General features: G+C 42.5%; 1 protein-coding gene across 12 annotated transcripts in view; it reads right to left on the minus strand.

Moving 5' to 3' along the window:
• Positions 1–15100, minus strand: part of RNLS (renalase, FAD dependent amine oxidase) — a 367960-nt gene that overhangs the window by 121280 nt on the left and 231580 nt on the right. For 9 of the 12 annotated variants that reach the window (XM_045039886.1, XM_045039889.1, XM_045039890.1 and 6 more), the window contains one exon: positions 7604–7779. The exons of 1 other annotated variant lie outside the window; for it this stretch is intronic. In XM_045039886.1, coding sequence (XP_044895821.1) covers positions 7604–7779 — 176 coding nt within the window. Of the gene's footprint in view, positions 1–930; positions 1033–6536; positions 7503–7603; positions 7780–15100 lie in introns of those variants that run through there. 2 more of the 12 variants (XR_006586842.1, XM_045039893.1) reach the window with 2 other exon arrangements.

Raw genomic sequence — 15100 nt, forward strand, 5'->3', positions numbered from 1 at the left:
ATGTACATCATTAGTTTCTAATGTGGATATAAATAGCGTATGTCAGCAAAACTTTTGTTTGCTGTTTGTATAGCATAATACTGATGTCTATCCTAAAGACCGAGGAGACTTACCCTTTATGGAAATGTGCTGGAATAGGGTCTATTTCTCTCAGGGTATCCACACCCATAAATAACATCCGCCATCAAGTTTTAAGTAGTAATACTGACTGCAGATGAATATATGCAGCATTTGTCCAGGAGAAATGACACGGACTGCTTTAAAAAGCTTTCTATAAAGCAATGCTGCTCAAAATAATTAGTTCTTCTGAAAAAGCGTCACACTGAATACAGGCAGGATTAGTCTCATGAGTACTTAAGAAAAAATGATTTAATTAAATGCATGTGTTAAAACATTTAATAGCTCACAGAATATGGAATTTTGTGAAGAGGGGAAATCTCTGCTCATATAAACTTCAATTAAACTGTGACTGTACATCCCTAATTCAATGACCAGAATTTCTCAGCCAATGATCTCACCTATATGCAGCTACCTCCTAATAAACTGAAGCAACTCATTAGTTAGGGGCCAGTGACAAAGAGGTGGGAGATGACTCAATGGAATGCTTAGGACTGACACCTGTTACATGACTAGCTGTTGACGGATTGGGTCATGCCATAGTCCACTGGTCCCGGAGGGCCTGTTTGGGCTCTCCGTATGTTACCGTAAACTTACGGCACCTCGGCGAGAGAGCCCTTGTGGCCGTAATTTCACTCCAGGAAATGTTGACTCATGGCATAAGTGTGCTAAACGACCAAACTCTAAAAAATGTGCAAGTTCGTCTGGGAACAAATGGCAAGAAGCTGAAAAATCCATAAACTTAAAAAAAACCAAACAACTAATTGACAAAGAGTTCCTTGCATCCATAGACATCCACCTCTTTGGTCTCACCTTGCTCTGATGTCATTCGACAGTCCTTATGGTGTGACCGTCACAGCCCCTGGCATTGACTCAGTCCTTCAGAAACATGCCTGTCCACGGCTATTTGCGTGACTGAAGTGGAGAGTGCAGAAAAGAGAGAAACAGAAAAGACAGTAAGAGAAGCGAAAAAGGAGGACAGCATGTGGCCACGAAGAGAGGGAGTCAAGGAAAAGAACAAGGGACGCACGAGCTAAGCTAGTAAGAAATGACCCCACTCCTTCCCTTCTTCCTCTGGCCATCCCTGTGTAGTAAAACCTACTCAGGACTTGCTTTGTCCTGGCATCTGCAGTAAACGTTTTCTACTGTGTTGTCTCCTTTCGTCCCAACGACAACCGCTGTGGGGTAGGTTCAGATGTGACCATTCACACACAGGCCCTGGGGCTCCGAGCATCAAGTCTAGCTCGCTCAGAGCACACCAGGCGCCCAGCTTTGAACCTAAATCTGTCTGACTCCAAGGTCCAAGATCATAATCGCCTCGTTAAAAATCCAGAAATTATAAAGCACAGATATGGGGGGGAAATTACAGGACCAGGGACAGGATGAGCGATAGAGCATGAGCGATAGAGCATGATTTCATCGTGGAAATAAACTACAAAGCAACACATGGGATGTACTTCATTACTGTACAATGATTATTTCTTTTTCAAATTATCTATCCTAGAAGGCTGTATGTTCAAATCTGTGACAGTGCACTGGCCAACGTCTTTGAGGTGTACCAGCTTTTTCTAAAATGTTTTTAGAATCAGCTTACCAGCCACATTAAAACAGACAAATGTAAGTGTCTATATTTCTTGAGTTACATAAATAGAATAAAAACATTAAAGAAAAGTGTCAAAATTGACCATCTATTTTATTAAGAAAAGGTTTTTGTTTGATGTTTACTTATTTTTGAGAAAGAGAGAGAGACAGACAGAGACAGAGAAAGACAGAAACAGAGAGAGACAGAGAGAGACAGAAAGAGAGAATGAGCAGGGGAGGGAGGGGCAGAGAAAGAGGGAGACACAGAAATCTGACGACTCAGGCTCCAGGTTCTGAGCTATCAGCACAGAGCCCGATGCGGGGCTCGAACTCATGAACCGCTGAATCATGACCTGAGCCAAAGTCGGACACCTAACCGACTGAACCACCCAGGCGCCCTGTTGTTATTTTTCTAATGTTTATTTGTTTATTTTGAGAGAGAGAACAAGTGCAAGTGGGGGAGGGGCAGAGAGGGAGAGAGTGAATCACAAGCAGGATCTGCGCTGACAGCCCCACATGGGGCTTGATCTCCTGAACCGTGAGATCGTGACCTGAGCCAAGATCAAGAGTTGGATGCTCAACTGACTGAGCCACCCAGGTGCCCCTATATCTGTTTTTAGATGGGCTGTGTTGTATGGTGGCTAAGGCCACAGGCTCTAAAAATAAAGCCGCAATAAAACGAGTATCACAATAAAGCAAGTCAAATGACTTTTTGGTTTTCCACGCGTATGAAAGTTATGTTTATACCATACTGTAGTCAGTTAATTATGCAATAGCATCATGTCTTTAAAAATGTACATACCTTAATTTAAACACATTTTATTGGTCTGAGCTTTCAGTGAGTCCTAACCACTGAGCACAGATCACCACAATAAATATAATAATAATGAAAAAGTTGCAGATATTGTGACAATTACCAAAATGTGACACAGAGACGCGAAGTGAGGAAATTTCATTGGGAAACAAACAAACAAACAACCAGTGCTGATAAATTTGCTTGACCCAGCATTGCCAGAAATCTTAAATTTGTAAATAACACAGTATCTGTGACACGCTAAAGCCAAATCCCATAAAACAAGGTATGCCCGTATTTTAAATTTCTTTTGGTTGCGGAATGGTGTTTCTTTGAGCACAACACAAGACCGGGCCATGAGGGGCTGTTGATTTATGCAGGTCATACTAGTATAACGTTTATAGCAGGTGCTCTTAATGCTGGACTCGAGGGAGGACCTTGGGTTGCTTATAAATCCTCATAATTGTATGCAATTTTTGTGGTCATGTGTACATGTATATTTTGAAATGATGGGAACCTCTATGCTCATAGCGTTTATCAGGTTCTTAAAGAACTCATGCTTCTTCTAAAAAAATATGAATGGACTGCCACTGGGGAGAGAGAAGGCATAATCTCAGGGCAAAGGGCCACATAAAGAAATGTAACTACAGAAGATACCTTATTAATAATCGTGCCGCAAAAGCTTAAGAGGCTAGTACGCATCTGTGTATTTTGTCAAAGATACCGATGTACTCATTCATTCACCACCTCCCTCTTCTCTTTCCCCTCCCCTTAAATTCCTCTTCTGATTGATTTCCTTGGTATTTGAAAACGCATTCAGTGTTTTGTTTTGTTTTGCTTTGCTTTGTTTTTTTTTTGAAGAACATAATTCATGGGCGCGCTAAATAAAGTGGGGGAAAGGGCCACTGGTATTTTGGGGGACTAAAGAATGTGGGGAAAAGCAGAGTTACTCACAAGCAAATCAGACATTTCCTCTAGTTTGAGAAAGGCTTCATGATCAGCCCCAGAACAAGGGAAAGCACAGCAAATAGGAGTGAGTTTCGGGGTCCTCAAACTGATTACCATGTCCCATCCAAGTATGCCGGAAGCCATTTTTAGTTATTACTCTCCTCCTGAAAGGGCTAACGTATCACACCAGTTACAGAAATCTTAACACAATGCATCCCAGCTTAGACATCAAGTTATACTAACTGGATAAACAGTTCAATTATGGACGGCAAAGAGCACCAACGGGAAGACTAAGAACCAGGCAAACCTGCCATTGCTTCGCTACGTTTGTTCAAACCACCTATTCAAGCGTGTTATTCGAACTCGCATGGGGGGCACCGAGTGGCTCCCAAGTCTTTCACACACGCCTTCCTCCTTCATCCGCCTCTTTTCTCCCGGCAGAGCAGCGCCCACAAGAATGCACCGTTTTCCTACTCAAGACCAAAAATTCAACTTCGTGTCTTAGGAGAAGGCCATCAGCAAATCCTCGTCTGCAGGGTTCTATGAGCAGAGTCCCAGGCACGCCGAGGGCATTTGTTAAGTGCTTATTGAGTAAATGAGTAGCCAAATGAATAATGAGCAGACATCTTTCACTGCCCCCTGCCACCGTGGGCAAGTCACATTAGAGGCAGCCCTGGGCATGGGAGGGCAGCCACTTCCTGGGTGTGGCTTGAGCCCTAAAGGGTGATGCTCTCCCCAGAGGTTTGATGAGGTTAGGAGGTACTGCCTCCTAAAGGAATGTACCGAGGGAGGTCTGGGGGAAAGAGGGTATGGTAGACAGAAATCATGCTGCCTCCACCAAAGATGGCCGCATCCTAATCCCCAGCATCTGTGAATGCTGAGGGAGCATTAAGGTTGCAGCTGGGATAAACGTTGGTAATCACTTGGACCCCGGATGGGGAGATTTTCCTGGATTATCTAGGAGAGCCCAAAGTAATCACAAGGTCGTCAAAGGAAGAGTAGGGGCAAAAGCGAGGGCCACAGTGACGCACAACAAGGACTTGACCGGCTGCTGCTGGCTCTGAAGGTGCGGGAAGGGCTCCGAGCCAAGGAATGTGGGCAACTTGCAAAAACTGTAACAGGCGAGAAAATGGATCCTCTCCTAGAGACCACAGAGAGAAAAACAGCCTGCCCACACTTCAAAACTGGTCTTGAACTTCTGACCTCCAGAACTTAAGGTAATAAATTTATGTCGCTTCCAGCTACTAAGCTTGTGGAGGCTTGTGGCCACAGCCCTATGGTACAGAGGGTCCGTGAAGAGCAGGGAAGGACGGGGAGGCTGGGAAGACTACCTTTGTCATGACTAGTCATGGGACCTCAGGGAGGTCATTTCATGGTTTTCTCATTGCTATAGTGGGCTAAAACTAGCCACCTCATCAGACTACTTCCGATACTAAATGGGATCACATATCGCAGTGGCCCGGCTCCTGGGCTGTCACACTGGGTGCCCATCATTGCTCTCTCTTTCCCTCTTCTCCCCTCCCCTTCACAGCCACTGGGTACCAGGATGCAGCGCAGGGACGCAAAGGAAGAGAAAAAAGGGAAAAGATGAAATGAATGGAGATAAAGAGCCAGTCCCGAGGGGTCTAGGATGGGGAATCCACACCACTCACTGCTGCCTGGTGTAGGGGACACCCATCCTGTGGTCTCTCCAGGGTTTTGTAAAATGAGGGTTTGAGGGGCTTTATCATTTGGCAGAAAGGGGGTAGAAAAGGAAGGGGCTAGAGTGTGAAGGAGAGGAGATGTTTGGGGCGGAACAGGAGAGGAAGAGGAAAAAAAGAAACATAGGGTGGGATCCAGGCTGGAAGAAAATAGGGGTGGGATCTCCCCATTATGGGGACTACACCGCTGCTCAGAAATGAAGGGAACTTCCAAACAAGTCGGGCGTTCCTCTTTCTTTTTTGTCCCTGCCCCTACACAATCCTCCCCTTCCATTTATGCACATGGTAGACCATAGTCATGCACATACATCCATGAACTTGTTGAAGGTAGCTCAGGTGTTCCGGGACAGTGAGGGAATAACAGGTGCTTACATTGATGTCAGGTTTCAAAGGTTATGACGGCCCTTTGAAAAGCACTGGAGAAATGTTCCCTTGGGAACAAGAACTGAAAACTAGTTAAATCCTATTATATCTCTGGACCTGTCATTCCTATTCCTTTTTCTAAGGTGGTGTGGGAGATTATCTATCTATCTATCTATCTATCTATCTATCTATCCATCCATCCATCTACTTACCTACCTACTTATCTACCTATCGTCTATTTCACAATATGGGCAAGATTTCTGCCACAAATGACAATGTTATGCTTTGTACCCTCAGGCTACTAGGAGAAGGGTAGAAAGGAGAAGAGTAGAAAATGCAAGCTTCTAAGTTTAAATGAAACAGCTCACTCCCTTTTAGACTCTGCAGCCAATGTAGATTTCATGACACAGAGCTGTAAACGCACTGGGACAATTTCAAGAGAGAACATCCAAATTGTAATAAAAATCATTGCTACGGCTTGGATGTACTTTGTGTTCAGATATTTTTTTTATTAAATTTTGTGATATTGCACAACTTTGAATAGGTCATTTTGTGGTTAGGACAAATCTATTTCTATTAACGCATTAAATTTGAAGACATAAGGTGGTTTGGGCCCATCTTTTAAGTTTATTATTTTGCAGAAATCACAAGAAGAAACTCACAAACTATTGTTTCTTTTTTTTTTTTTTTTTTTTTTTTAAATTTTTTTTTTCAACGTTTATTTATTTTTGGGACAGAGAGAGACAGAGCATGAACGGGGGAGGGGCAGAGAGAGGGAGACACAGAATCGGAAACAGGCTCCAGGCTCCGAGCCATCAGCCCAGAGCCTGACGCGGGGCTCGAACTCACGGAGCGCGAGATCGTGACCTGGCTGAAGTCGGACGCTTAACCGACTGCGCCACCCAGGCGCCCCACTATTGTTTCTTTTAAAGGAGTAGTTATAAAGTGCCAAATGACTGTGTAATGTATCCAGCTTCAAATTATACCGACAAGATGATTTCCCTGTCTTCTTTTTCAAGTCAACCTAAAATGGAATTAAGTGTCACTTAAAGACATTAGCTATTGGGATCTTTCAATGCTTTTTAGAAGGAAAGAGGAAAGTCTTCTAAAGTGACCATGATCTGTTTAAGTAAATATTTTCCCCAAAGGTTCACTGTATAATTGAACTTGAGATGACACGGGTAAGCACACAGACATGCTGTCATATTTTAGGAAGTAATTTACCATTTCCTCTGATTTTGGATAGCCCTTTAAAATATACAAAATCTGCTGCAATTTCTCACAATACTGCTTTTGGGTAACCAATAGTGCGGATAAATTGGTTAATCAACAGGCTCAGAAATCTTGGGGAAGACACGTCACCACTCCTTTTCTCCCTCTGACCTTCACTCCACTATCCCCAATGGCTTTACAACTGAGTTTACAGATCAAAAGATTTTTTTCTACAAACATTCACAAACTTCTGTTGGAATATGCAGAGGTTGTCGCAAAAGTCAACATTTACTTAGAGTAAAGAGCTTGAAGTCTGAGCCAGTAGAGTCATCAGCAGGTTGATCAAACCCTGAAAAACAGCTTGCGTAGCTGAATTCTACAGGTATTCACCTTTGTCCCCCAAAGAACCCTGCTTGCGGCAGTCAAAACCAAAGTGGGAACTTAACAAAAATGAGAATTGTGGTAGCGAAATACACTAACAAGGTTAATCTAACACATTGCAAAAAATTGGGGAGGTTCAAGTGGTTTCTATATAACCACAGTACTGATTTAGAAAAACCCCAGAGAAACAGCTGCATTTTGATATACAACCTGCCTTGCTTGAATAGGAAACCCCGTATTTTCAGGGTGTGTAAGTCTTGAGATGCTAGTCTTTGAACCTAAGCCCAGGGGAAATTGCGTGCATCGCTTATTGGGAAATAACAGGCTAAAAAGACCCGTAGAAGTTCACAGCCATGTACGAGGCAAACAAATATTTGCCCCAGAGATCAGATCGTCCATTTCTTTTACTACAGAGTGGCAAAGATGAGAAAGAAAACATCATCAGTTCTGCTGACCCAGTCGGTTTGCTTAAGAAAACTGTGCCCATACCCCTGGATTCTCTGATTACCTGGGAATATCTCCATTTCTGGCATTTGGTGACAACTGGTTGAGGCAGACCTGGCAAAACGCTTTCCAGCTGCTGGTAGATTAGCTCCCGCACGTCCTCAGTGCTGTGCTCCAGGTATGAGACTGCAAATGGGACAGTGGTGTGAACCACCAGGGAAGGTCCCACTTCTGATGACTCTGGTATGAGAGGGACACAAAGACACACCTTAAAGCGGGTAACACAGAAGCATCTGTCAGCGTTTCAAACCGGGTTTAAGAGTAAATCGTTGTAATCAGATAATACGACAGAAGAAAAACAGAGTCTAATCTCTGACCACAAAACTGGGCTACCTCTGAAATTCAAAGTCAAGCTTCTCCGAAGAGAGCAGAGTTACGATGTTATTTCAAGTCATGCCATGTCATTTCATTTCATTTTTCATTTCATTTCATCTTATTTTATTTTAAGTGTATTTACTTTTGAGAGAGAGAAAGAGAGAGAGAGAGAGAGAGAGAGTGTGTGTGTGTGTGCACGCACAACTTGGGGGGAAGAGCAGAGAGGAAGGGTGAGAGAGAATCCCAATCAGGCTCTGCACTGTCCACACAGAGCCTGACACGGGGCTTGATATCACAAACCACGAGATCACGATCTGAGCTGAAATCAAGAGTCGGAGGCTTAGCTGCTGAACCCCCAGGCACCCCCCAACATATTTTAAAGAACAAATTTTAGGTCTTGCTAAAGAAGTGGAAGGAAGGAGAAGAAGAACACCTAATAAGTTCTGCCTTGGGTATAATCAAATTTATCAGTGTGTTCATCTTCTCTCATCCACTAAATTATACGTTCTCTAAGCAGAAGCTGTTTCTTATCACGCATAGCTTATATTCTCCTTAAGTTCTGAGAACAAAGTAGATGTGCAGTAAATATGTATTCATTTTATGTTAAATGGGTTGCAAAATATTTTGGTGAAATTATATTAGAATAAAATATCTTAGGGATGCCTGGGTGGCTCAGTGGGTTGAGCATCTGACTTCGGCTCAGGTCATGATCTCACGGTTCGTGGGTTCAAGCCCTGAGTCGGGCTCTGTGCTGACAGCTCGGAGCCTGAAGCCTGTTTTGGATTCTCTGTCTCCCTTTCTCTCTGCCCCTCCCTGGCTCGTGTTCTGTCTCTCTCGCTGTCTCAAAAATAAATACACATTAAAAAAAATAAAATAAAGTAAAATATCTTTACCACATAAAAAAATCAAGCTTCTCTCTAAAAATGGGCTTGACCTCATAGCATTAAGAGAAAAAGCTCCCTCATTCATGACATGGAGATACTTTCCAATTTTGGTTGCCGTCAAATTTTTTTTTTTTGCTATATTTTCGTAATTTCAAATAATGTACATCCACTTTGTACCTTTCACTCTTTCCTAGAATATAGAAAATCAAATGAAGTTTTAACCTGAAAGCAGAGTGACCAAGGCATTAAAAAGTACAGTCTTGGCAGGAACGTTAAGAGTTCGCCTGTTGTTATTATTTGTTTAAATCACACAGAAGAGGAAGTTGGGAGGAAAATAGTAAGAGATCTGAAACGCATGAAAACAACATTAAGATATTTGGTTCTTCCCCCCACCCCTTGCCGACACAAAATATTAATGTGTATAAGGTACTGATAGGGGTTGGCAAGCCCGATTCTGAAAATTCTAATTTAGGATTCTAAAGGCGACGGCAATGATCTATTGGGAGGTTGGCTTGTACGGTTTTTACACATTAAAAAGAAAAAAAAACAACCCGTTGAACAACATAGGCCACTTGCTTGCTATTTGCCCACTTACTCTCTTTACCTTTCAAAGTTTTTGTTTTGTTTGCTGTAAAATCAGAATGTTAGTACCTATCACACAGGTCTGCGGTGGGGACTATGGAACGTAACGCACGTGAAGTGCTCGCCACGATTTCTGGCCCAGAGTAGGCGCTTCATAAACGTGAGGTATGAGACGAGAAGCAATAAACCAGATATGTACAAAAGAAAAAGTTCTCTGGTGTTGCCCACATGGTGGGTGTGCATTATCTTTTTAAGCACTTCACTTCTTCCACTGCTCGGAGCATACTGGAGTATGAATTTTACAGCAAAACACAACGGAAGGGAGTCCCAAAATATGCTGTAAGCATTTGAAAGGGAAGCGAGTGCTCCTAAATTTTTTTTATATGCGTGAGGCGGGACAGCTGGCGTCAGAATCCGTGCAGCAAATACAGGGGCAAGGAGACTGTTTTCACCTCACCATAGCTGCAACAGCTTGAAAGAGGAAGCACAGGGACCATCTCTGAACATTCAATGTTTAACCAGCCAGGGTACATTCTGCAGATACCTTGCAGAGGGGAGGGTCAAGGATTGCAAAGCCTCAATGCCTGTCACCCATGGGGCTCCGGGCTGGGTCAGTCGGTAGAGCTTGGGACTCTTTTTTTTTTTTTAATTCTTTTTTTTAACGTTTATTTATTTTTGAGACAGAGAGAGACACAGCATGAACGGGGGAGGGGCAGAGAGAGAGAGAGACACAGAATCTGAAACAGGCTCCAGGCTCTGAGCGGTCAGCACAGAGCCCGACGCGGGGCTCGAACTCACGGACCGTGAGATCGTGACCTGAGCCGAAGTCGGACGCTTAACCGACTGAGCCACCCAGGCACCCCCTTTTTTTTAATTTTTAAAAAAAGTTTATTTATTTTTGAGAGAGAGAGAGGGAAGGGAGAGAGACAGAGAGAACGAGCAAAAGAGGGGGAGGGCCAGAGAGAGAGAGGGAGACACAGAATGTGAAGCAAGTTCCAGGCTCTGAGCTGTCAGCACCGAGCCTGATGAGGGGCTTGAACCCCCAAACCAGGAGATCATGACCTGAGCTGAAGTCGGGGGCTCCACCAACTGAGCCACACCCAAGTGGTAGAGATTACTTAAAAATAAAACTTAAAAAAAAATCCTGTTACCCATTATTGCCTCAGGGAATGTTATTTACGTTACCAGGTAATAGATTCAGAAAGGCTTGTTCGACAAGGGGGTGTCAATACCACCCCTCTTCCGTAAGGTACCAAATCTTCCCACAGACAGAGAAAACTTCTGGGTGCACATTCTGATGCACAAGAGCTGGGGTTCTGAGCTCACTCATCGACGGCACGCTTCCACGGACAGTGAAGGCTAGCTGCGTGCTGAGAAGCTGGAGGGTGCTCCCACCCAGCTATGTGTTCTAGGGGGGCTCGTCAAACTACCAGGGGCAGCGATGGTGTTTTGCCAGACTCCTCCCATTTAGCCATCCAGTCCAAGAAGAACAATAAAGAAGGAAATTTAAGACCCGAGACGAAACAGTTCTCGCATGGCAATGTGAGAACAACCTAGTTGCTTGGTTTTATTGAAATCAGACTGAAAGTTTCGAGAATTTAGATCAAAATTTGAATAGCTGCAACCTAAAACAATGAATTTTAGGGAAACGCACCCTCAACCCCCCAAATGAAAGGGTATTTTTATAGAGGCTGAAGTCCAAAAACACGAAGAGCCGACCAGAGTTTAAACACAACGAACGTTTGGAAATAAGAGCCTGGTAAAAAGCCACAAACGTGGTAACAGGATTCAGAGCATATGGTCATATAATTATTATTCTTTGGCCACCGGGAAGGCAATGTTATCTTTCCTTTTCTTCTCTTCATTCAGTTTAACATGCACAACACTTTGCTTTTGGGATATTAAACGTAGTCCACAGTAAGGTGACAACTATTTGTGTATACTGGGAGATCGATGGCTCTCGTCCGCAGAGAAGTTCTTGACCCCAAGCATCCTAACAGCCCAGTGGTCCTGGACAACTTAATCTCTCAGGCTTCACCTCCTTACACCAATGAAAAGGGAGCAGTACTACTTACCTTATAAGGCTGTCGCAAGGATTAAGTGCGTTAGGACGCATACACATCCTCCTTCAAATATAAGGTACTACACAGATGTAATGCATCCCCAGACAATATTCTTGTTCTGACCTGTCTCTGGTGTAGTAAGAGCGACTTTAGAAACGGAGAACTGAGTTAGCGTCTCTCAAAGCAGGAAGATGGTTTATTATATCAATATTATATCAAAACAGTGGCAGACTATTCCTAGATATAGGCACAGCAGTGTTGAAATGTTTCTTCTTTATCGTGGTAAAATATACATAACATAAAATTTATCATTTTAACCTATTTTAAGTATACAGTGGTCTCACCTTAAATACGCCTGTATTGTCCTGTCACCATCACCGCCATCCGGACCCATAGTCTTTTAATCTCTCCATATAAACTCTATATCCATTAAACACTGACCCCTACCTCCCCCTTCCCCTAGCCCCTGTCAACCAGCATTCTATCTTTCGCTATGAATCTGACTACTTTTGGTAGCTCATATAAGTGGAATTCTATGCTATTTGTCCTTTTATGACTGGCTTATTTCATTTAGCATGATGTCTTTCGGGTTCATCCATGTTGTAGCAGGTGTCAGAATTTCTTTCCTTTTACAGGCTGCATACTATTCCCGTGCATGGAAGGGCCACATTTTGTGTATGCGTCCATCCGTCGATCCATTCATGCATTCTTCCGCCTTTGGGCTACTGTGACTAATGCAGCGGCTACCGCATTTCTTCGTTCCCACCGGCAACGCAACGAAGGTTCTAATTTCTCCATATCCTCAACACTTGTTACTTTATCTGTTATAACAGCCACTAGTCTACAGTTTTGAGTGGAGGTCAAGACACAAAGACTTGGTAACAGCAGCAGGAGCCTCAGTAGTGGCAGCGAAGCAGCATTGCCACCTACATTGATACAACACCGAGCTCTAGAAGGTTCTCGAGCGAAACACTTATGATCAAAGCTATAGAAGTCCCCTGTTCTCCAAAGAGAAACGGAAACTTTTCTTCGGAGAGTACATGAGCTGCCTCGGATCCATGGTCATTTCAGTCATAAAAATAACCATTAACAGGGGCGCCTCGGTAGCTCTGTCAGTTAAGCAACTGACTTCAGCTCAGGTCATGATCTCACGGTTCGTGGGTTTGAGCCCCGCGTCAGGCTCAGTGCTGACAGCTCAAAGCCTGGAGCCTGGAGCCTGCTTCGGATTCTGTGTCTCCCTCTCTCTCTGCCCCTCCCCCTCCTCGTGCTCTGTTTCTCTCGTCTCTCAAAAATAAATAAACGTTAAAATTTTTTTTAAATAGAAAAAAACCATTAACAGGTTAAACACACTTAAAGACCCGATGCCACTCATCATAAAATACATTTTTAAAGCAAATCCTAACTCAACTGCGTTAAGTCAGAGAATGTGATCCTAATGATACTCTAAGAGCTCTTGAATGGCTTCATACATAGTCAGTTTTCATAAGTTACCTGGGTGCATGAATAGAAGTTTTTAGCTGTTGAATTAAATTTTAGTAAGTCCATTAGAACAGTCTTATCAATTGTGTGCTTCTAATCAACTAAATTCTTATGAATTCTCCGCTTGATCAATTATTGAAATAGGTATATTAAAAATCTGTCCTGAATAGGATAAAATTTCTAATATTTTCTTTTACTTCTGACATTGTTTGCTTTATACTGAAGCTATGTTACCAGTTTCTGGCTATCTCCCTACATCTTTTAACAAGATGTTGTGAACATCTTTACATTCAGAAAAGTCTTGAACTTTATTTTCTGTTTTTTATTTGTTCCACTTTTCCAACATTTTGTTTCTTTTTAACATTAAAAAAAAATTTAAGGGCACCTGGGTGGCTCAGTCGGCTAAGCATCTGACTTCAGCTCAGGTCATGATCTCACTGTTTGTGGGTTCGAGCCCCGAGTCGGGCTCTGTGCTGACAACTCAGAGCCTGGAGCCTGCTTCGGATTCTATGTCTCCCTCTCTCTCTGCCCCTCCCCCACTCATGCTCTGTCTCTCTCAAAAATGAATAAACATTTACTAATTAAACAAACGAACATTAATTAAACATTTTTTAATTTAAAAAAATTTTTGCCTTCTTTTTGATTTTACCCCCTATTCCAATTTCCCTCTTTACCAGTTTGGAAATTATATATTTGGTTTCTGTTTTTAGGGATTATCCACAGACTTAAGCATCCATATTAAAGTCAAAGTTTCTCCAGAATCATATAAGAACCCTGATTTTATATATATATATATATATATATATATATATATATATATATATATTGTTTTGTTTTAATACAGTCAATGTTTGTTTATATTTATCCATCCACAGCTTCCTTCTGGATCTCACATCTTGTCTCCAGGGTCATTTTCCTTTTCCCATGTTGTATCTCAAGTTGAAGTTCCTTAATGAGGTTCTGTTGAAGGCTTTTGCTGTTCTAAAGTGTCTTTATGTGATCCTCGTTTGCGAAAGATTGGCATGTGACAACAGATTGAAAACATCTTCTCTCAGCACTTGAAAGATATTGTTCATATAGATTAGCTTTTACTAATGCTGTGAAGAAGTCAACTCTTCATTCAACGGCAGGTCATTTGCAGGTGACTTTTCTTTCATATCTGGATATTTCTATTGTTTTCTCTTTGCCTTTGGGGTTCTGTAGTTTTAGTTGGTTATCTTGAGGTGGGACTTTCTTTTTTGCTTACCTCTTTTGACTTCACTGGGTTTTCTGAATCTTAAGACTCATGTTTTGTAAACTAATTTTGGAAATTACTTAGCTGGTGGCTCTCCCTTTGTCTCTATTCTGTCTTCATGGAACTTGGGTTAGAGATACAGCGGCTGGTCGGATTCTATCTTCATGTGCCTTGGTCTCTTTGTGATATTTTCCATCTCTGTCTCTGGGCTAGATTCTAGGTGATTTCTTCCGATTTATCTTCCAGTTTACTGTTCTCCCTTTATCTGTGTTTATTCTCATGTTTACGTTGTCCCTTGAATTTCAAGTTGGAATTCTTTTCTTCTTCCTTTGTAAACATTATTCAGGTCTGCATGATCAGTTTGGATTGTCTCTTTCTCTCTAGCCACACTATTAACATTCTCTTTTATTTCTTTAAAGACAGCCGATGTAGTATATTGTGTGTTTGGTTGTCCCCAAATCTGTGGTCTTTATGAGTCTCATTCCCCTTTCTGTTGTTGGGGATGGCTATTGCCATGTGCTCATGATAGTGTTTTCCTCGTGTGTTTTGTGATTTCTTTTTTTCTCCCTACTGCGAGTCTAAAGTTCCCGGCAACTTTATCTGAGAAATTCTCAGAGGCCTACGTTTAAAGAGCGTCCCTTTGGAGATTTACTTTTGTTTCTGCCTGACGCCTCGGGGGCAATACTGCCCATAACTACTTTAACTAGATTTTTGGAATATACTGGCAGAATGAATTCTGGCACCGAATCTGCCTGAGGGCGGATATGTGGTTTGGCATCTCAGGGGAGACATTTTCTTTCTTTCTTTTTTATTTGTTTTTTTTTGTTTGTTTGTGTTTTTTCCACCCCACTCAAGGACAGGCAAGCACCCACACTGTTTTCTTCTGCCAGATGGCATATATCAGAAATAGAGTTCTTGAAGGTCAGAAAAGTGTACATGTCCAC

Source organism: Felis catus, chromosome D2 (genome assembly GCF_018350175.1).
Source record: "Felis catus isolate Fca126 chromosome D2, F.catus_Fca126_mat1.0, whole genome shotgun sequence".
NCBI classification, from domain to species: Eukaryota; Metazoa; Chordata; class Mammalia; order Carnivora; family Felidae; genus Felis; species Felis catus.